The sequence below is a fragment of the Chaetomium globosum genome, genomic scaffold (genome assembly GCF_000143365.1).
Source record: "Chaetomium globosum CBS 148.51 scaffold_5 genomic scaffold, whole genome shotgun sequence".
Lineage (NCBI taxonomy): Eukaryota > Fungi > Ascomycota > Sordariomycetes > Sordariales > Chaetomiaceae > Chaetomium > Chaetomium globosum.
The window spans coordinates 4,092,239-4,113,508 of NT_165980.1; the positions used below are offsets into that span (position 1 = coordinate 4,092,239).

Below are 21,270 nucleotides of genomic sequence, written 5' to 3' on the forward strand. Positions count from 1 at the left end.
CCACTGACAAACGGCCGTCGTCACCGTGCAGGTGCAGTGAGGCTTCCCTGGCGCATTCGAATCACATCATGTGACGAGTCGGTTAGCGGTTGCATCTGCGAATAATCGGTCGCCCGACAGCTCGATGTCTCTCGCCCAACGGCCACTCACAAGGCTGTTCTTCTCTGCCTGCGTGTTGGGCTTCGCGGCCGGAACGTGCCACGCACACAAGAGGCGCTTCGGATTCAGCAAACAGCAAGACGAGCCCGAAAACGGCAAGATGCTTCCGAGCTTGGCAAGCCATGTCTCTGATATCGCCGCCGTCAGATATGACAGCGACAAAAAAACGATGGATCGATCGCGGCCCCAACTTGTCGTCTCAGATCGTGCATGCCGGCAATCAGTTTTGTTGCCAATTTAGGCAAGGATGGACGAACAAAGAGCAGGGCTGTTCCCCCAATGCTAATTATCACGCATTACCATCAACAAAACCCCCTTCAGGGACACGGTCATCCGTCAGAGCTAACGGCCGTTACGAGTTTCTCGTTCCTTACTTGAAACGGAAGCCGGGTAATGAGCAGGACCCCACCGCTTCGCTTCGGTAAACTCAGATCCAAATTTCCAGAAAACCCAACGGAACATCACGCGGCGATGCGACTAGGCTCATTGGAGCTCGCTCCCAAACCCTCGGCGACCAAAACTCCACTAGGGGCGCCGTCCCGGGGCATGTCTGCAACGTGGCTTCGGCCCTGAGGGGATGTGGGAGCGTCCTTGGGAGCCTGGGTGGTGTTGCATGGATCGATGAAACTGGCCCGGGCGCTGCGGCGTTGCAGCACTGCTCCAATCCACTGCGGAGCCCCGAGAGAAAGAGCTTGCTGCGCGTTTTGCAAATTCCCAAGTGAGCGTGACGGGAAGCTTCCGGCTGGACGCATTGCCCACCGTTCACGCTAGCGCAGGCACGCACGGCCCGGACGAGATGAACTGACAGGGGCTGCCACGGGTACCAATCGCTGCAGGTACTCCGTGCGGCGCAACGCAGAGAACATTTCTGGAAGCCTGTCGCCCCTGCGTGGTGTGGAAGGATGGCCCAGGGATTGTGCCACACATGGCTCACCTCACCGGTCGGGTCCCCCAGCAGCCCAGCCAGCCATCATGATTCGGTCACAGTTTCCAAACGCAACCTCTGATGAACAAAGCACTGTGACCTCACCTTGCTTCACCGAATCCACCAACCCCCTGACGTCGCATCCTGAACGTTCCCAACCGTCGAACGGCGCCGCGTGGGACCGGGGAAGGATTCCGCTTTCAGTTGTCAACCATGTCAACCCACATGAACATTCTGCCGAGCATTGCGTTCGTCGCTCGTTCATTAAACTTTTCTGCTTTTTTTTCCCCGACTTCGCCAAGGATGTTTTCTTTGCTGGGCCGGCTGGCCCATGACACGCGAGAAACGAGCACCCGGCTCGGCGGGTTACATACCCTACCAGCCCAACAAATTGACACCCCCATGACGCGTTTCATTCCCGAGCGTCCAGCAGCATTCACCGTCCTCCGTTAACTAGTTGACGTTAACTAGTGTAGCTCGCCTCCTAACTAGCGTCCATACGTTCCCGGCCGCCCAAAGGCCCGAATACTCGGGAAACCTGGGGTTCGGCTGATTCAGGCCCAAAGCAGCTGCCGTGCCAAGGGCCGTGGTCGCCGGCCACGTTTTATTATCCCCTTCATCATCTCCTCGGGCAGCCTTGCCGGTCGCCTAATGTCACTAATTTGCCCGTTAGTTTGTCGTTGCCCTCGGCGGGAAGGCGGCGGAAAACAGGGGAAAACTGATAGCCCAGCAGATCTATCCATAACCCCTGTGTTTTGGCTTTGGCAATCGTTTTGTTTCCTCCTTTTTTCCCTCTGTTTTCTCTCCGTCATTTATCACCTCGCCAGCACGCACGGCCTTGCCATTCGGGCGGCAGGGTAACCCTCCTGGTATCCTCGGGCTTTTGGAAACCCCCTTAGAAGGTCGAGGCGCAAACGCTCATATTCTTTAGCTTTTGTAACAGAACTACGATGCACGTATCCGTTGACATGGGGGTTGCCAGGGCTACCAATAGCCCGCACTCCCCGCAAGCCCAAGACGGACGGCTGGGGCGGGTACGAAACGAATAACTATCTGATCACCGTTGAGCCCAACAAACAACAAACCAACGACGATTGCCGAGGCCCTGTCCCGGTCCGCTCGGTAGCCCGAAACGAGTCATAACCCCTGGCTGTCAGTTCATCCTTCCAAAATCCCATCCCCCCGTCGTGTCGTTGGGGAGTTTCCGCCAACCATAGCGTCAACCACATGGCTGATCCGAGTGCACGAAAATTTTTACTGCGGCGCTCGGGCTTCTTCTTCCCAAGAGTGGGCTGCCATGCGAACTAATTACCGCCCATTGGGCGAACGAGCTTGACCGGCGCATTTTCCCATCTCGATAGTCAAGGCCGTGCGGTGCGGCCGGGTCAGCTGAACACCCTCGGAGCCCTCGCCCTGGGTACGAGATCCGTGTATGGATGGGTCTGTGTGTTTGGTGATGAGTGAATATTCTGCACCGGTGAGAAAAAAAAAACCGCCGTGTGATTTGCGATGTGCCGGTTGATTTTTCTCGGCCCGAACGAGCAATCGGGGGGCTTTCCGAGAGGGTCGTGTTTGCTGGTTGTGTGCTGTGTGCACGGCACTACTGCTGGGGCGGAGGGGGATCAGACTGCGAATGACACCACTTGCTTGTATTGTATGTGCTCGGCTGCCGGGCGGATGGGCCGAGGTGAAGGTCATAGCTGTTTGTCGTGACGGTTTGGGAAAACCTTTGCTGCTGCCAGGTCCGGCTTCTCGGAACCACCGGGTGCCAGATATGGACTGACCCAAGTAGCAGAAGTTCCTGGGTTCGGTTTCCATGGAGGAATGGAACTCCGAGGCCGAGTGGCTTGCAGGATTTCTGTCAGTGACACCTTCGTGCATTGTAAACATCAGGAGTCACGCCATGGGAGAATCGAAATCCACATTTCGATTAGCCATACTAATGAGAAATCGTCTTGACGCTACGAAACACTAGAACATCTCTATCAACATCTTCTGCTTCGTACGAGCCTCTCCCATCTCCCGAGCCCAAAGTCTAAATAGACAACCCTCCCTGCCAACCATGCAGGTAAGCTAACTAGACCACCTACCACACCTCAACCAACCTCGATTCTGATACACCTCCTTTCACATCCATTAATCCAACATTCAACACCTCCTCGCAAACAAACAAACTTGAGAACATCGAAAACAAAAGCGACAATGAGCCAAAAGCAAAAGAATTGCGTCAGCCGCGAATCGAACGCGGGGCCCATCGATGGCAACGATGGATTTTACCACTAAACCACTGACGCTGGTTCCTGATTGGATGCCTCTTCAGCTCCGTTTCCCTATTGAACAGGAGTGATCGTGCCCGCTGCGCGCGGGCACGCCAAAGGAGCCTGGAGGAACTTGCCGGCTGCAGGTAGGCCCCATAGCGGAGTCAACGATGTAATTGTTTTTTTTCTCCATTTCATGATGGTTATTGACGAATGCTGGGAAAGTAAGGAAAGGTGGTTTCTCCAGTCAGACTAGCGTCTAATCGTCCAGTCGCGCCCTCTTCTTTCCCGCTGTAGACCTTTTGCTTCGGATCGGCTCCGGAGAAGTTTGCTTCTTTCTCTTTCTTGTTGGAGTGGTGTCCACCGGAGCGAGTTGATCTTCCAACAACTGCTCTGCGTTTGAACCGTCGTCGGTGTGGTCGGTATCTTGTTGGTGGTTAGCCCAGTTAGCCAGCTCGAAGGAAGTCATACCTGGGCTTGAAATTGTAAGCACTGGCTCGGCGTGGGTTGTGGTCGAGTTCGGCGGTGCTTCAAGGGTGGCCGGTGGCTCGGTTGCCTCATGATCCGGATGCTTCCGGGGCTGTGCCGGTTCTTTTTCTTTATTTGCCAATGAGTTTTGGCCGCCAACGGGTGAGGAAAATGGGTTCCAGCTTGTGATTCCTCGTGGACCGGTTGAGCGTGGTGTTGTAGGCACTGTGCTAGGTCGTATGGATGTCGTGTTGTGAGCGGTTAAACTGCTTTGTCGAATAGACTCCCAGTCGTCTGGAAGAACTACTGGGATGCGAACGCTTGTGTCGACGAGCTGAGGGCCTTAGATGAGGTTTCGATCGAGAACTCCCAGAAGGCGACCGCTGCATGTGATCCAGGATCCTCTTGGAAATGGGTTGACAGCTGTTCGCATCCAGCCGGCTAACGACTTCCACGGTTGTTATTCAACGGGAAAGACGAAGGACAGCAGCGTGACGGCAACTATCCAGGGCAGGCAAGCGAATCTGTCTTCTGCGCATGACGATGGGCCTCATGGGAGCCCACAACGGCACATTCACAGAGACGGAGGGTCAGCGGATGAAGTCGGTCTGGGCGGACAGATGCAGCTCGAGTTCGGCGGTTATGCGACGTACGTCGATGTCGCCTTTGGGCTTACGAGGCACTGGACCCTAAACAAGCTCCAGTCGCTGGCGGTATTAATACCAGCAGCGTTCCTTGACGACCGCGGCACGCGGCTGCAGGAAGAGGGGGGCTGGCAGCACTTCCAGTACGTTGGCGGCGAGGGCGGCACGGGGAAATCTCGCGTCATCCACGCAATCCACGACATGTTCCGGCTGAAGGACGGTCTCCATACACTGCTCCTGACGGGCGCCAGCGGCAACGCGGCCGCGCTGATCGGCGGGGTGACGCTGCACTCGGCGACCAACATTGGATTCGAGGGCAAGAACGAGGTTGCAAGGAACATATCGGAAGAAGAAAAGCTGCGTTGGAAAAATATGGTCATGTTGATCGTCGACGAGATCAGCCAGGTGGGCGGACTCACGCTCGCGGCGGTAGACAGCCGTCTGCGGCAGTACAGGGACGACCAGCATCGACCGTTCGGCGGGATCCCAACGGTCATGTTCTTTGGTGACTTCTTCCAGTTCGACCCCGTCCTGCAGACCAGCCTCCTCTTGCCAACGCCTAGGGACCGCAGCGGACAGAGACCAGAGAGCGCTGCAAGGCACCTAGCTGCGCATAAGCTGTTCCTCCAGTTCACCACCGTTGTCATCCTCCGCGAACAGGTCCGCGCGGCCGGCTGTCCAAGGCTGCGGGGCTTCCTTCGGCGCCTGCGCAATGGCGAGCAGACCGAGCAGGACTTCCAGCGGCTGAGCCAACGCCTCTATACACCGTCGTGCAAGTCCTCCTTCGTAGATGGACTGAGAGCCATCACGCCCTTGAACCAAGACCGGTGGGACCTGAACATGGCCGCCGTCATCCAGTGGGCTCGTGCCCACGGCAAACACATCTCCATCTTTGTGGCTAAGCATGACACCGAATCGGGGAAGCGGCTGCGCGTCGAAGAGCTGGGGGACGTACTCCGCCACGGAGACGACTCACAGCTGCCGACCCCTGGCCTCTTCTTTTACGCCCAAGGCATGCCGGTCGCGGTGACTCGCAACCAGTTTGTCGGGCTGAAGGTCGTCAACGGAGCACCTTTCATGGCCGTCGACATCTTCCCCGACCTCGCGTTTGGCACCATCGCCCTTACTAGTGACGTGACTCTCCATCTCGGACCGCCGGTGGCCGTCCTCCTCCACTCGGACGATAGCGCGGACCTCATCCCCGGGCTCCCCAACGGCACCATCTTAGTCAAGAGCAAGACGGTCGCCATCCCGAGCCAAATGCGGGGCAAAGAAGGCAGATGGAGGGGCAAGCCGGGTTTCAGGTGGGTTACCCACAGAACCGGGCCTCTCTGCACGCCGGCCTTCGCCATGACAGATCAGAAGAGCCAAGGCAAACAGTTCTCGGATGTGCTCGTCAACCTCAAAGGCGTCCACTCGAGTGGCACGGCGACGCGGCCCAGCTTCATGAGCCTGTACGTGCAGCTGTCGAGGGCGCAGAGCTGGGACGGGCTGCATCTGTTTCGGAAGCCGGCAAGCAGTGACTTCATCGAGCCGAAGAACGTGCTTGATAAAGACATGAGGGACGCCATCCTCAAGCTGGAACGACAGGGTGAGAAGACCAGACGGCGGTTCGAGCAAGACCACAGGCACGAGCCGTGGTTTCAGGAATGGGACGCCATGGCCGAATCAGTGCAGGCCACTGAAGCAGCTGACGAAGAAGCGGTTGCGTCGCTCTAGTAGTAATAGTCAACCCATAATAGGTGTCGACCCTGAACACCTCATTTTCGCCACTTTTTGACAGAAATTTGATTTCTTGGTTCGTGATTGTCGAGGATTGCGCGACGGAGGCACGCAAAGGCACGAGCGAAGCAGCGAGTCACACGGGCCCTGATGCCAAAATGCGGGTAAGCGGCTTTTTTCCGGCAATTTGATTGGGCCAGTTCAAAGCACAACGGTCCGTGCACCACCACCGCCAAGAACAACTGCGAGATGCCAATTCGAGGAAGCAAAATGCAGATGACGCCAGACTTCGAGATGCTATCGAGAGAAGTCGAAAAGGAGAAAAAAGCCAAAATTCTATAGTGAGAAGTCGACAGTACAGGTTAGAAATGACACCGTTTTGTAGGGTTTTTTGGGTTTTTTTTTATGGAGAAAAAACTGGTTCGTGCTTAGAGCAGGCCATGGCATTTTTGACGTAAGGAAAAGGAACCTGGAGTTCCTCCAGGCAAAAACAGCGGCAGGAGAAAATTAGTAGTAGCCTCGCCTTCCAGCTGCCCTGTTCTTCATGTTGATAGGATAAAACCTGAGGTTTAGGCGTTGATTACAAGGATTTTAGGTATCGTTGTGTCTACTCTGCGTGGAAAGAATTCGAGGTAAAGGTGGATGAGGCTGGATAGCACTGAAGTGGTTGTGTGATAGGTTAGGTTGTGATGTTGCGAGCGAGAGATAAGACCTGTTGTTTATTTACATTCTCCAAGAGTTGTGGCGATGAAGGCGGTGGCTGACTAATCTTGGGCTGCTGACTCTGTGTCGAGTGCGGAAACCTGCTTGCGAGTTGTCGAATGTTAAATACTATATAGAAGGCTTAAAGCCTGCAGGTAGCTCGGCGTGCGGTTATGTTTCCTCCGCCATGGCGTTGTCGATGGGGAGGTACTTAACAAGATGTTGTCTCATAAGAAGTAGGAGGCCGTCATCATATCATTTTACATGCTGCTGCGACGTTCCTCGAGTTGATATTCCTCATACAAAGACGCAGAAGCTCGAGTCCAGCAAAGACAGAAGAAAATGATTAATAACAACCCCCATCAACTTCAATGTGACACTTCACAATGCACGAGCCCAGTTATAAAAGATGCCTCAAACAAAATTTTATTCTCGCTCTCCCTAACCACCATCCCGAAATATGCGCGCAACGTGAAAGTAACGCCTACCACCAGTAACTAGATGGCGGGACGGGGCATATGGGACTGGCGTGGTGTTATCTCATCGGGAACCAGGGGAATCGAGGCAAATGTCAATTGCAACCTCCCATGTATGGTAAAAAGCCTCTTATCCCCTCCCTTGCCCTTCATTTCCGGGTGCCAAACCCCCTCAAAACCCAGTGTCATAACGCCTGGCTGATGAAAGATCAAAAAAGGGAGTAAATACTCAAATTAAAACAGGATCGAAAAGAACAAAAGCGGAGGGCCATCGATGCCCAGTCCCCAAGCCTCCCGGTCGAGCCTTTCTCAAAAAGCGGCATTTTCTGCCTGTGGGCGTCCCACGTGTCGCATTCCGGGACGGGAGCGCGCCAATTGTATTCATTATCCGTGTCCCATGATAGAGGACAACCTCTTTTCTTTTTCTTCATGCCGTGTCTCATCCCGCAGATGGAAGACTCGGCTGTCTCTCGTTGTTGCGTGGCTGAGGACAACATGCCGACAAAAAAACTATCGTTCGTCCCCCATGTCACACGCGAACGAGAAAGTTTGCGTTCTTTTGGATTGGCAATTCAAGAAAGGGGTTGAGTGCCGGGGGTGATGTGCAAAACTCGGTTCGCGGTGTTGACGCGTTCCGAAGTTGGGCCAAGGCGCGTGGTACGGACAAGAGGGGGTTCTAGCTCCTGTCCCTTGGACCTGAAGCGTCCAGTTTCAGGTACGCCTCTTGTATTGCCTTGGCCTCGATGCCGTCGAGCTCGAGTGCTGTGACCCAGTCCCTCAACTGTATGTTCTTCCCCTTCTCTTTGTCCTCGCGCCATGTGCCGAGCCGGGGGTATCTCGGGTCGGATGTGAGGGTTGTCTTCTCTGGTGCCTTTGCGGCATCGCCTGCAGCAGCTGAGCTGGCCTCGCCCGCACTGGCTCTCGGAGTGTTGGCGCCACTGCCCGACTTCTTCATCCAGGAGTACTCCTTCTTCTTCCGACCGAAACCGCCCATGAGAGTGCTGAGGGTCTGGTTGGTACTGGCTGTGCTAGAGGCCTCGGCCAATCTAGCGGCGGCCATGCCCTTCTTGATTTCCTTCTTAGACGGTGCCTTGGCCACAGAATCGGCCTCGGGCGCCGCTCCAGCGCCGGGCGTGCCGGGAGCCGTAGAGCCGGCCCGAGATCCGGCAGGTGCGGACTCGGGATTGAGCCGCTTCTGACGCTTCTGGAGTCTTGCTTCTTCCGCATCGCGGTCGGTCTTTGCGCCGTCACGAACAGCCTCCATGAGGTTCCTTGGGCCATGCTTAGCACCCTTATGCGACGCCGAGCCATGGGACGCATATGCGTCAAAGGAACCTATGACAGCACGTTAACAAGAGCACAGACAAAACAAGACAATTGGACCGTACGTTTTCGTGGATTCAAGGCTGCAGCGCCTTCGGGGCCATCGGGAAGAGAATCTAGTCCGGTCCGGAGGGGCACTGCGACGTCGGCCCATTCGGCGGGTATCTCTCCATGGGACGTAGTTTGGCGATGAATGGCGACGGTGTCGGCATCCTCGATCAGCTCTCTCACGCGATGCTTGGTGGCGACGGACAAAAGCGCCAGCTGATCAACGAGGTAGGCGTCGTGGGGGATGAACGAGCCCGTGGTTGCCACCATCGCGCCGTTGGGGCCGAGCTTCGTGCTCACGGTAACCTTGGGAGGGGGGAACTCCTGTGGAGGCCTGAGCTTGCCGGCAGGGTTTGCGTTCTTTAGGTCGAGGTTCACGCCCAGCCCATGCTCTTTGGCAATCCTCTCGACGCGGTGGTGCAGATTAGCGATCATGAGGAAAGGGTTCATGATCTCAGCGGTGCGCAGGGCAGCAAGCCTGTGAGCTGCGTCGTCCCAAACTTTCTGAGCCACCTCGGCCTCATAAGCCTCCTGGCTGAGAGTAGCGACGGCTTCGCCGGGCTGATTCGCCAATCCCGCTCCGTAGAAAGAGCCCTTATTCCCGGGAGCGTTGGCGGGCGCGCCAGTTCTCGCGTCTTGGGTGAACGTGCCGGCGTAAAACTCGGCTAGGTATTGCTCTTCGGCGCGGAGATCGATGCCAGTCCCGGCGAGCGAGTCGGCCACATCGTACTCTATTTCCTTAGCAGGGGGTTTTGACGGAGGCCCCATTGTGCCGGGGGTGGGGAGAGACGGCGGCACAATTGGCGCCATGGTCGCGGTCGTGTACTGCTGAGAACCAGGAGGGGTCGGTGCGGCCGCAGGTCCCGGGGGCGCCGGCGACGTGGGGTACGAAGGCCGAGTCTCCGGGAGCGATAGGACCGGTGTCTGCGCGGGTGCCTGCGTAGCGTTGCCATTCGAGTACGGGGCATTGTTGTACTGCTGAGTCGCTGCGGGCGCGGCAAGATTAGAGTAGCCCGGCGAGGCGACGGGTGTCGGGGATGCGGCGGGCATCTGTGGGCTCGCGGCATAGGGTGTCGCGCCGTATGGCGATTGAAGAGGTGGAGGGGAAGTCGGCGAAGTGCGCGGTCGCTTGTTCGGAGGCATCGCGTAACCCGGCTGAGGTTGAGGCGCTGCGGCGGGCGATGGCGAGTGATGCGGCGGCGAGTAGGACGGTCGCTGCTGCATTTGAGGCATCTGCATTTGCTGCATCTGCTGCATCTGTTGCATTTGTTGTAAATGAGGAACTTGGTGGGGTGGCGCCTGGGGCGCTTGCGATTGTGGTTGTGCCATGGTGGGCAATACGCGATCGGATTTCGCCGTTTTATTATTTTATGGGCAGGTGAGATGGCGGAAGCAAAGGTTGGTAGAGAAGGCGATGTCGGTCGGTTTGTAGGTGGAGGAACGGGGAACGAGGCACACGCCGATGATTTCGGTTGCGGAGAGTGATGTAAAAAAGGCGAACTCGGGTGAAGTAGTCGAGATTTTGATTCTAAACGTTAGAAAGGTCCAACGGTCACCGGGCCGCCTCCAAAACCGTCAGTTAACCCAGGCGGGCACACCCTGCGTTCGCCGGCCAAAGTTCCCTCCGCTCAGCCCATCCGGTGGTTTCCCTTCGCTGATCGGCGCAAATCAAATCGACGGTATTGTTGTAGAATTTCTGGTCACGCGATGGTTGCGGACTCGGTGGAATCGATGGAGTTGTGAGCGCAGGCGCGACGGAAACGGGGCCTATCGCTCTTGCTGCGGTCGGGTTCAAAATCAGAAACAGCTGCCTCGACGCCGAGTCTGTCGCGTCCGGATTGGTCACGTGGAAAGGCTAGGCTATTCTGTTGCTGGGTTTGGTCAGTTGCTGGTGGGGCTTTTGTTGGTCTTGGCTTTCAAACATGTTTGTGGAATGGGAAAGAGCCGCAGGGTTGCAACGGCCAGCCTTTTTGACCTCGACTCAAACCTGCCGCATCACTCTCCCTTCCTATTGTTCTGATCGATTCCCACTCTCAATAGGCTCACTGAATGGCAGAACCAACCGCTATTTCTGCCATTGTGGATATCTGAATTTCGGCGTTTCGAACTGCGATTTCCACTATTCATCCGGAAAAAAAATAATTATTGGAAAGTTGCAGCATCCAACATTGCATCGCTGGCACTAAGTCGCATGAAAGAAACGCGATCGCTTTCTTGGCTGATTGACCGTTTGATCGATTAACCGGATCCGTCGAGCCCGTGTACTGGGCCAACACAGATCGCCACTAGATATCTAATCCTCAAACTAACCCGCCTTCCCCGGCATTTCATCACACACCATGGCTTCTAAACGGAAGGCATCGGCTATGGCATCGGCCGCACCGGAGGAGCCCGTTGATCCTGCCGATGAGCTTATGTTCCTCTGTTTAGGTGGCGGCAACGAGGTCGGCCGATCCTGCCATATCATCCAGTACAAAGGGAAGACAGTCATGGTGCGTGGTCCTGTTGTCACTCCATGATCTCAGAAACAGCAGCTGGTCTCGTTCCGCTAACATGAAGTCCCCTTCCATAGCTCGATGCTGGCCAACATCCTGCCTACGATGGTCTGGCGGCGCTCCCATTTTTTGACGACTTTGACCTCAGCACCGTAGACGTGCTCCTCATCAGCCAGTAAGTATTTTGTATGACTTCCCATGTCTACTAGCACGAGTCTTGCGGCGTTTGGCTTTGGGCAACGGCCACGGGGAGAGGCGGGTTCACCTAGAGGTTGGACTATCGAGTCGCCGCGGCTGCCGTAGAGGCCCCGAGGCTTCTTTGCCGCTCCGCAGCATGTATCATCCATGCCTTCATGTGTGTATTCAGAGATATCAAAATACAATATCATGTCGCCCTTGCCCACCGTTGCTCTCCGCCTGCCCGCCGCGCGCCGCTGCATGCCCCTATGTGAAGCACTCGTTGAATCCATATATCATCTCCGTCCCTCCTCAAGACGATCCTGACTGACGGGGGCAGTTTCCATATCGACCATGCGGCCTCACTGCCCTACGTCTTAGCCAAGACGAATTTCCGTGGCCGTGTCTTCATGACGCATCCCACCAAGGCCATCTACAAGTGGCTGATCCAAGACAGCGTGCGGGTCGGCAACACCTCGTCGAATCCGACAACCCAGCTCGTCTACACTGAGCAGGATCATCTCAACACGTTCCCAATGATCGAAGCCATTGACTATCACACGACCCACACCATCTCGTCCATCCGCATCACCCCCTACCCGGCCGGTCATGTTCTTGGCGCCGCCATGTTCCTGATCGAGATTGCTGGCCTCAACATCCTCTTCACTGGCGACTACTCTCGGGAGCAAGACCGGCATCTGGTGTCGGCCGAAGTGCCCAAAGGCGTCAGGGTCGACGTGCTCATTACCGAGTCGACCTACGGTATCGCATCTCACGTCCCCCGACTGGAGAGAGAGCAGGCGTTGATGAAGTCGATCACCGGCGTCCTGAACCGTGGCGGTCGGGTGCTCATGCCCGTGTTTGCTCTAGGTCGTGCCCAAGAGCTGCTGCTCATTCTCGACGAGTATTGGGGCAAACACAGGGACTACCAGAGATACCCCATTTACTACGCCAGCAACCTCGCCCGCAAGTGCATGCTGGTGTACCAGACATACGTGGGCGCCATGAACGACAACATCAAGCGGCTGTTTCGTGAACGCATGGCCGAGGCCGAGGCGTCCGGCGACGGCGCCGGCAAGGGCGGGCCCTGGGATTTCAAGTTCATCCGCTCACTCAAGAGTATTGATCGTTTCGAAGATGTCGGCGGCTGCGTCATGCTTGCTAGCCCTGGTATGCTGCAAAATGGCGTGAGCCGAGAGCTGCTTGAGAGGTGGGCGCCCAGCGAGAAGAACGGCGTCATTATAACGGGTTATAGCGTTGAGGGCACAATGGCCAAGCAGATTATGCAAGAGCCCGAACAGATCCAGGCGGTCATGACAAGGAGCTCCGCCGGAGGGAGGCGGGCCCCTGGTGGTGATTCCGAAAAGGTCATGATCCCGCGTCGCTGCACAGTTCAAGAATATTCGTTTGCCGCCCACGTTGATGGCACCGAGAATAGGGAGTTTATTGAGGAGGTCTCCGCTCCGGTGGTGGTAAGTGCCCTGCACTGACAATTTTCATTTCATCCAAAGTTGACTGACGCAACGCAACGTAGATTCTTGTTCACGGCGAGGTACACAACATGATGCGCCTGAAATCAAAGCTGCTATCCCTCAATGCGAACAAGACGGACAAGGTAAAAGTGTTCAGCCCACGCAATTGCGAAGAGCTCCGCATCCCTTTCAAGACAGACAAGACGGCCAAGGTTGTCGGCAAATTAGCATCGATCCCACAACCCATGAAGATAGCCGCGGACGACTCGGAAGAACCACAGCTTATCACTGGCGTGCTGGTCCAAAACGACTTCAAGATGTCACTGATGGCGCCCGAGGATCTCCGAGAGTACGCTGGTCTCACAACCACCACCATTGCTTGCAAGCAGCGACTCAAGCTGAGCGCGGCGGGGGTTGACTTGATCAAATGGGGCCTCGAGGGCACTTTTGGCAGCATCGAGGAGCTGCCGGAGGCAAAACAACCCCAGAAGAACGGCAAAAAGGGCGACGACGCAGATAACGACGCGAAGATGGAGGACGCAGACGAAGAATTCCCCATCGACCAAGTCGTCGCCGCCTACCTAGTCATGGGCTGTGTGACGGTCCGTTACCGCATCAGCGGCGAGGTGGAACTTGAATGGGAGGGTAACATGCTCAACGATGGCATCGCCGACGCCGTCATGGCTGTTCTCCTCGGCATCGAAAGCAGTCCTGCTGCAGTTAAGCGTAAGCCTATCCTATCCCACCTTCCGAGACTGTGCCTAACAATCACCTCTCTCAACCAGGTTCCGCAAGCAAACACTCCCACACCCACGGGCAGGACTCCGCCGACGGCGACATCATCACCCTCCCTCATCGCAACCTGCACGCCACGCTCTCCCCCGAAGAACGCCTCGAGCGCCTCATGATGTTCCTCGAAGCGCAATTCGGCGCCGACAACGTCTCCCCCATCGCCGAGCCCAAGCTCCCACCACTCTCCCCCGCAGCCGAAAACCCCAACCCCAACCCCAACACCAACACCAACGACGGCGGCTCCTCAATGGACGTCTCCTCGGCCTCGTCCGACGACGAAAACAGCAACGAAAACAACGAGAAGCGCGAGGCGCAGCGCCAGCAGGCCGAGCTGGCGCGGCTGCACAAGTTGGGGATCCCCGTGCCCGGGGTGCGCGTCAAGGTCGACAAGATGGAGGCGCGCGTGTGGTTGGAGGCGCTCGAGGTGGAGTGCGGGAACCGTGTGTTTGCGGACCGTGTGCGTGCGGTGGTGGAGCGGGCTGTGGAGGTTACCGCGCCGCTTTGGGGGTGATTGGGGAGGGGTGGGTACCTGTGGTTGTGGTTGTGGTTTGTGTTGGGTTGAGTTGAGGGGGGGGGGAGCGAGAAGAGAGCTGGATGAGGGGTTGATGGGGTTGATGAGGCTGATGAGATGAAGAGGGGGACGGAGCGTGGGTGGCGGGCGTTTTTCTATTTGGAGGTATTTCGCTACACCATATGTTGTTGTATCTTGATTATTCCTACCTACTTATTCTGAGCGAGGTGGTCAGTTAGCTCGAGGCGAAAGTATGTTGTTGCTAGGGATCCCGCCACTGGACGCTCCCTGATGCATGGTATCGTCGCTCTGATTTTCTTCCCACTCGGCACTTCTCTCTGAGTGGACGGCAGCTACGTCAACTTCACGGCCAGCGGCTAGATCGTTACGTCTCCAAACCAAATCATCCGTCAATTCGACAAGGTATCTATCTATATATGACATCCCCTTCAACATGCAGGCCTCCGTAAATCAAGCGAATTATAAACCGGGAACCACCCTGAAATACTCAACATGAGCAAACCTTTTCCTGAGAAAATGTTCATCCTCCTCCAGAAATTCGAATCCAAACACCCTTGAGAAAGCAAGTCTCGAATGTCCCAGTAGAAAAAGTACCGGCAGGCCATCCCACCTTGAAGCACGCCGCAAACTTCCCAAATTCCCCTTGAAACCTCAAATCCACCCCAAAGAAAAAGAAAAAAAATACGGTTCCGTATAGACTCGCTTCGTAAATCATCCAACCCATCCCCTAACCTCGTCTTCGTTAGCCGCCCAACCCCCGTCACCTCGGGCTCAGCGCGCCCCCCCTGGCCGTCGAAGCAGTACTGTTCTGACCCCTCTTCAGCGCCCGGAGCTCCTCCTCCAGTTTCCGCCGTTTCGCTTGTTCCTCCTGTGATATGGTTAGTTTTGGGGTCCCCAATATAAAAATGGCCGTCCCTGGCTGGGGCAGAGTCGGGGAAAAAAAAGAAAAAAAGAAAAAGACTCACCCTCATCTCCTCCTGGAATTTCTTCCTCTCCTCCTTCATCACCCCCCTAAACTGTTTACTCAACTCACTAGCCCCCGCGCCCGCCCTGCTCGCACCGCCACCAGCAGCACCGCCCGGACTAGGCACCTTCAACCTCTCGACGTCCAGCTCCTCCTGCACGCGACTCAGCCTCTCGCCCAGCCTCCCCACCTCCACCTCCAGCTCCCCCTTCAAGCCCATAACCTCATCCAACTTCCCCTCAATCTCGAGGCGCTCGCGCTCCGCGGCGATCGACTCGCGCGTGATATCCTCGAGATCGCGCAGGGCGTTCTCGAGCTCGGCGCGCAGGCGCACGATGGTGTTGTTGAGCTCCTCGGACTGGGACGAGTTGGAGAGGGCGGCGGCCTCGGCGGCGCGCTGCTTGCGCGACCCGTACGCGCCGTCGAGCTCGGCCTTGGCGAAGGCGACCTCGGTCTTGAGCTCCACCACCATCATGTTCATGCGGTCCAGCTCGTCGTCCTTGGCCTGCAGTGCGCGCTGGAGCTCCGAGGCGTCGGCCGAGGCGGACGCGGACGCGTCCGAGGCTGAGCTGAGTTGTTTTTGGAGGGTGGCCAGCTCGGCTTCCGCGGCTGCCCGCGCTGTGTGGGAGTCGGCGAGCTGGGTCTGCGTCGCGGCGATGGAGGCTTCGGCCTGGGCGAGGCGGGACTGGGCTTCGCGGACTTCGGCTTCGAGCGCCGTGATGCGGGCGGTGCGGGCTTGGAGCTGGTCTTGGGCGGATTTGGTGGAGGAGACCGAGGCGGCTTCGTTGGCGGCCGTGGTCTTTTGGAGCGTGTCCATGTCGGCGAGGACCTTCTGGAGCTGGGCTTGGGCGTCGGCGGCGGCGCGCTCGGCTTCGTCGAGGATGTGGTGGGTCTGCTCGAGCTCTTCGGATTTGGCTTGGAGTTCGCGGTCCTTCTCCGACTCGCTGCGGTTGTTGAGCTCGCGTTGTTGCTTGATCTGCCGCTGGAGGATGTATTTCTGCTCCCGGAGACCGGTCGCCTGCGCGTACATCCACTGAACCTTGGTCGAGAAGGCTTGCAAGGAGTACGGTTCGTTGGTGTCGCCGTCGAACTCGTTGCTCGACAGCTCGTCGTCGTCATCTGCGCCGCCTTGTCCCAGGGCGCGGTTTTGCCGGCGGGCTGCTTTCTGCTGCTCGATCTCGGCGTAGCCCGATTGGATGATCTCCCACAGGCCCATGAGTACCGCATCGACTTGGTCGATGTCCTGCTTCTTGGCTGACGCGGATGACGACGCCTCGAGTGCCCGCGAGAGCTCCGAGCCAACTGTCTTGAGAGCAATTTCGAGGTAGTCGAGTTGCTCGTCCAAAGTGCCTTCAGGAGCTGGCGGTGAGTTGGCGTTTGACTGTTGCAGCACGTCTTGTACCTTTCGGGCGAGTGCTTGGACACGCATGCTGAGCTGGTCAAGGGACGCCTCCGCCTGGCCAAGCGAGGATACGATTGTCGCGTTTTCTGCTGACGTTGCCGATGCTTCGGTTGCGAGCAACTTCTGCTCTTCCGCGGCCGTGGCAAGACCCCGTTCCATGTACTCTAGCTGGGCCGTAAGCGTTTCGCCAGAACCGCCGACGGCTTCTGGGCTGCCGAATCCGCCCTTCTTTGCCGGGTTGGAGGCCACGACCATATCCCGGAGCTTACGATTCAAGACCTCCAATCTCGCCTCGGTATCTGCGAGGACCTGAATTTGGCCTGCGCTCTGGGCCCGGAGGGCGTCGGTCTCGGCACTCATCTGCTGCTCGATAGCCTTCAGCCGCGAGTCGGCGTCCTTGTACCGGTTAGTCTCGTCCATCATCCGCGACGTTTCGCCTCGGATGCGATCGTTCTCGTCTGTGGCCTTGGCGTGTTCGTCTCTGAGCTGCCGTTCCCTTTCTTGGAGCTGTGCAATCTCGTCTCTGGAGCGTGCATGATCCTGCTTGAGTTGCTCTTCTGCAGCAGCTAGCTGTGCGAGTTGATCCTGAACCTGGGAGAACTCCTTTTTCAGTTGCTGTTCCGTCGTCTTCAGCTGTATGTTTTCTTCTAGGATGCGCTCATTCTCCTCCTTCACCTTCTCGATTTCCTCGCGCAGCTCCCTCATCTGGGCGTTCTGCTCCCGGATGGGCGATTTGAGCGGGATCTCGATGGCGTTCTTGCGGGGAAGCGTCGCCGGTCCGTCCGCTTGGTCCAGATGCAAGTAGAGGTTCTTGTCGAAGTCGAGATCGCCGTTGGGAATTTCCATGCTATTGCGAGTGTTGGTGTAGGTGTAAAGGCTTTCGGGGCTCCCAGGGATGCCGTTCATCATAGGTCCGACCGGCACCTGCCCTGACTTCTTCGAAGAGGCGCGGTGCGTCATCTGCAATATACCGGCCGTGTGCTGAAGGAGACGCCTCTGGGGCTCCATGAGGCGTTTCTCTAGCGAGAACAGTTCCGTTGCAAGCTCCTCACAGCGGCGCTCACTCGCCAGCTTCTCCATCTCGGCCTCCTTGGCCGAATCGCTCATGCGGTTGCCCAGCAGACTCCTCCTCTTGCCTTCGGTCTTGGATGGCGAATACAGCCTGGCCATGGAAATCGCAGCATCGCGGTACTTGGACTGGATCGCAAGGTTCGCGCGGGCCTGCTCGATGCGCATCGAGAGCGATTGCATCTGCTTCTTGATATGATCCACTTCTTCCTGCGACAAGATCTCGTAGGCTTTGCTGTCAGAGAGGGCGGTCTCGGTCAGCAGGTGGACTTGGATCGGGTCCTTTAGATCGACCAGGGCGGAACTCTGCGGCCGGCTCTCGTTCGACTGCACAATAAGTTGCGATTAGACAACGACACTTGATTCGGGGGGTGGGGCTTGAAGTCTCGTACGGGGTTGTATCTTGGCTTCTCCCTCTCAAAGCCATTGAGAATATCCTTCCTATAACCCTCCACCAGTGCTTTTCCCGTGGGCGTCACGACAGGAGGCATTCCAGGAAGGGGTACCCTCCCTGGAGAGCCGAAACTATTCCCACTGCTCCTTTGACCCAACCCCCCTCCCGCCGGGCCGCCTAACCTCATGGTCGCGCCGTTCATCGTGTGTGTATGGAAAGCGTGGGTTAAATATTAATAATGGATTTTCCAGAAAGGCATTATGCAAAGAAAAAATCCGGGCCTAAGGAAATTCGAAGCCCGACTCGTGTGCAGCAGGACCCGAGGAGCACTTCCAACTATGAATCCATGCGTTCACAGCAAGGCCGGGCTCGAGTTGTCGTCGGAGTTTGGATATTCGTGGATGCGACTGAGAGGGACCGGCGTGGGAGACGGGTAAAGTGACAGCTAGGCAAAGTGACGGGCGGACCGAGTTCTCAATTTCGGGAGCAAGCGCGCGACAGGAACTCTGTCTGGGGCAAAAGAAGGGGATGCAGCGCGAAAGTGGGTATCGGTCCCTGAAACCAGGTCACACTCAGTAGGGATGTCTTCGACTCGCACGCGCACGTGGAAATTAGGCCCTGCAGGATGGAGGGAAAGCGGGCCGAACTGTTTGGTTGATGAGATGGAGTCTCGTCTGATGTAAAAAAGGACAAAGAGACAAACCGGGCGCAAAAAGACGGCCGATCCGCTGTATAAAAGACCGGGGTACTTCGTAACAATCACCGGTTTTGGGCAACTTCGACGACTGTCGCAGAAGATGAGGATGCCGCAGGGACCAGGATGGATGAGTTGGTGCCGACCTCGCCTCATCAAATTGCGTTGGGAGGCGCTGTGGATATGCTCGGGCTCAGCCGATCCGGGGCGTTGGGAGAGCCGGCAGCCTGACCCCCCGATGCGTGGGCCAATGGCACCTACCTGTGGACGCGAATCCTTGGCGTCTGGGGGAAACGGTGCTGGGCTGTGCAGGTCGACCTCTGTATTTTTAGTTAAGAAGGTCCATCCGAAGTGCTCCCGTCCCGAGGTGCTTTCTAACCACAGGCCGTCTTCAACCAAAAGAGAAGATCGAGTAGGTGTTTTAGGTGCCTCTAGGTATTTTGCGTAAAAGGAACCGAATACAAAAGGACCAAGCTAAGTACTAGTAAATTAAATCGAGTAGAAACAAAAACCGGATCCAGTAAATACAGTTACCGTCGAGGTTCGGTCGACATGTGCACTTCCATCCCTCAAGTCCGATGTGAAGGTATGCGGCCTTTCTGCCAGCACATGATGCGGCCGTGGCAAGCTTCACCTAACCAACATGCGTACATGTGTCTATTCACCACCGAATCGGGGCCAGTTTTGAAAGCCTTGGCTTCTGTAATTCGCTTGTTTGTTCGTCGTGATGGTGGCGCGGATGACAAGGTCACACATTAGTGGATCAAAGTAGCTCATCTGCAGGGCATTTGAGGAACGGCAATTCTAGACTTCCACGTCGTCTTTTGGAAACCCGTAGTTGGTTGACTTGACTTGCATACTAGCTACTCAGAAGAGACATGTTGTGCGGGTTTATAAAAAGAAACCGCCTGGCCAACTTCGCTGTGGGCCGCATATTTCGAGGCCCGGGCTGAATCCTATGATGCCTTGGGGGAGTGAGGGCGTCGGAGGAGGATGTTTGTCTTCGGCTCCTCTCAAACAACCAGATAATGTATTCCGATGTAGGCTTGATTGGATCCTAAAAATGGCCAACTATCCTTATCACGCTGCCTTCAGCCTCAGAACGCACCGCGCACCTCGTCGAAAAGCTGCTGCCCCATGGTCCTCCGCCTGTTCCCATCACCCCCAGCCTGGTGCTGGGCTCCCGACGTAGCCCCCGTCGCTGCTCCTTCACTCTCGAGCCTCCTGCGCATCCCCTCAAACCTGTCGCTGCCCTTTTGACCTCTCATCCCCACAACCCAGCCAGGCACACGCCAGCCGGTCAAGGCTCCCGGTAGCAGTTCGCTGCGCCAAGCTTGGCCCACGAGCCACCCGACTCCCGCCCCGAGGAGCGAACCTGGCCATTGGAACAACGCCAACTGGAATGCCATGAAGTACTTGATCGACTTGTCCGAGAACGTCATCCCGGGCGCTTCGTCGTTGTTAGTCGGGGCGCCCGTGGAGAGTGCAATCTTGTACTGGTAAGTATGCGGAACCATGGCATGGTACTGCGCTAGGATGGCAAAGATGAGCGGCGTGGGCCCAGCCGGCAGGAAGTCAAAGACCCCCCAGCTCAAGGGTCGAAGAATTCCCGTCAAGAGGATCGGCGGGATGATGGACGTGAGGAGTCCAGATACCAGGACAAATGACTGTGGTGCTGTTAGCAAACTGTCCTTTTCCCAGTCCCACACTCACTGCACAGCCCGATTGCGTAACCTACAGCGTATTTCCTGGGACCCCACTGCATCTCAACGATGCGGAGGTTGTACAGCGCCATGGCTCCAAAGAGCACTTCGGACGAGTTGGTATAGCACAGTTGCCATATCAGCGCCCGCCATGTTTGGCGGTATTGCAAGATGTGCGTCCCGACCGAGATATAGAAGTAGTGCTTGATATCGAAGAGGGTGGCCCCGATCGAAGCCCCAATCAGCCCCATCACCAGGACGCGAGTCACGGGCGTACTCGAAAACGACATGGCTACCGATTTCTTTTAAATTCTTCCTTGACAGGTCGGAACTTGGGATCCTGCTACTTGGACATGATATATGTCGAAAGCAATGGAAGCGCGCCCGGTGGAGGATAATTGAACCCGCCGTAAGAGGGAACTGAGAGGCAGTTCGACCTCTAGATAGCGGTCTCGGGCCGGGAAGAGGTAAAATGCGATTGCGAATGATGAGTCCCGGTATGGCGGGACGGAAGTTGCGGCCAAGTCAGCCTTGATGTTGACACTTGCCTTGTAGTATTCGTACCCGCAACGTATGCACTGGCCTTTTCAGGGCAGGCCAGTCAGGGACGCATCAAACGGCGGCTCGGGTGGGTCACAATGACATCCGTCGGCCGATCAGATGGAAAATCTGAGACCCACCCAAGCACCAGACAGAGGCGCACGACCTTCCACGACACGCAATTGACCTGCCAGTTCCAGGTTCGTCATTCGCAGAGCCACAATTTCACCCTTGGCTGGCCACTCCTTCTCATCATCAACCTGCTCGTAATCCTGGCTGAGTCTGGGCGTTCTCTCGTTTTTCCTTTTCAGT

The 21,270-nt window shown here is 56.7% G+C and overlaps 6 protein-coding genes and 1 non-coding gene across 7 annotated transcripts; 3 read left to right on the forward strand and 4 right to left on the reverse strand.

The window, feature by feature from the left end:
• Positions 1–2,392: 2,392 nt before the first annotated feature.
• CHGG_08170 (uncharacterized protein) lies at positions 2,393–2,965 on the reverse strand (the record flags this gene model as incomplete). Its single annotated transcript, XM_001225825.1, has 2 exons — positions 2,393–2,526; positions 2,869–2,965. 2 exons carry the CDS (start codon positions 2,963–2,965, stop codon positions 2,393–2,395), a joined length of 231 nt encoding a protein of 76 aa, XP_001225826.1.
• Positions 2,966–3,307: 342 nt separating this feature from the next.
• On the reverse strand, positions 3,308–3,378 carry CHGG_11284. Its single transcript has one exon. It is a non-coding gene; the product is annotated as a tRNA-Gly (tRNA).
• A 1,277-nt stretch (positions 3,379–4,655) lies between these two features.
• Positions 4,656–6,173, forward strand: CHGG_08171 (uncharacterized protein; the record flags this gene model as incomplete). The annotated part of the gene is made up of 1 exon (XM_001225826.1): positions 4,656–6,173. The coding sequence occupies one exon, from the start codon at positions 4,656–4,658 to the stop codon at positions 6,171–6,173; it is 1,518 nt and encodes a 505-aa protein (XP_001225827.1).
• Positions 6,174–8,030: 1,857 nt separating this feature from the next.
• CHGG_08172 (uncharacterized protein) lies at positions 8,031–10,054 on the reverse strand (the record flags this gene model as incomplete). Its single annotated transcript, XM_001225827.1, has 2 exons — positions 8,031–8,689; positions 8,743–10,054. The coding sequence occupies 2 exons, from the start codon at positions 10,052–10,054 to the stop codon at positions 8,031–8,033; spliced, it is 1,971 nt and encodes a 656-aa protein (XP_001225828.1).
• A 1,010-nt stretch (positions 10,055–11,064) lies between these two features.
• On the forward strand, positions 11,065–14,172 carry CHGG_08173 (uncharacterized protein; the record flags this gene model as incomplete). The annotated part of the gene is made up of 5 exons (XM_001225828.1): positions 11,065–11,217; positions 11,298–11,395; positions 11,738–12,869; positions 12,932–13,595; positions 13,655–14,172. The coding sequence occupies 5 exons, from the start codon at positions 11,065–11,067 to the stop codon at positions 14,170–14,172; spliced, it is 2,565 nt and encodes an 854-aa protein (XP_001225829.1).
• A 781-nt stretch (positions 14,173–14,953) lies between these two features.
• On the reverse strand, positions 14,954–18,223 carry CHGG_08174 (uncharacterized protein; the record flags this gene model as incomplete). Its single annotated transcript, XM_001225829.1, has 3 exons — positions 14,954–15,061; positions 15,159–17,954; positions 18,020–18,223. The coding sequence occupies 3 exons, from the start codon at positions 18,221–18,223 to the stop codon at positions 14,954–14,956; spliced, it is 3,108 nt and encodes a 1,035-aa protein (XP_001225830.1).
• Positions 18,224–19,267: 1,044 nt separating this feature from the next.
• CHGG_08175 (uncharacterized protein) lies at positions 19,268–20,816 on the forward strand (the record flags this gene model as incomplete). The annotated part of the gene is made up of 5 exons (XM_001225830.1): positions 19,268–19,301; positions 19,579–19,710; positions 19,811–19,887; positions 19,997–20,214; positions 20,417–20,816. 5 exons carry the CDS (start codon positions 19,268–19,270, stop codon positions 20,814–20,816), a joined length of 861 nt encoding a protein of 286 aa, XP_001225831.1.
• Between the last annotated feature and the right edge of the window lie 454 nt (positions 20,817–21,270).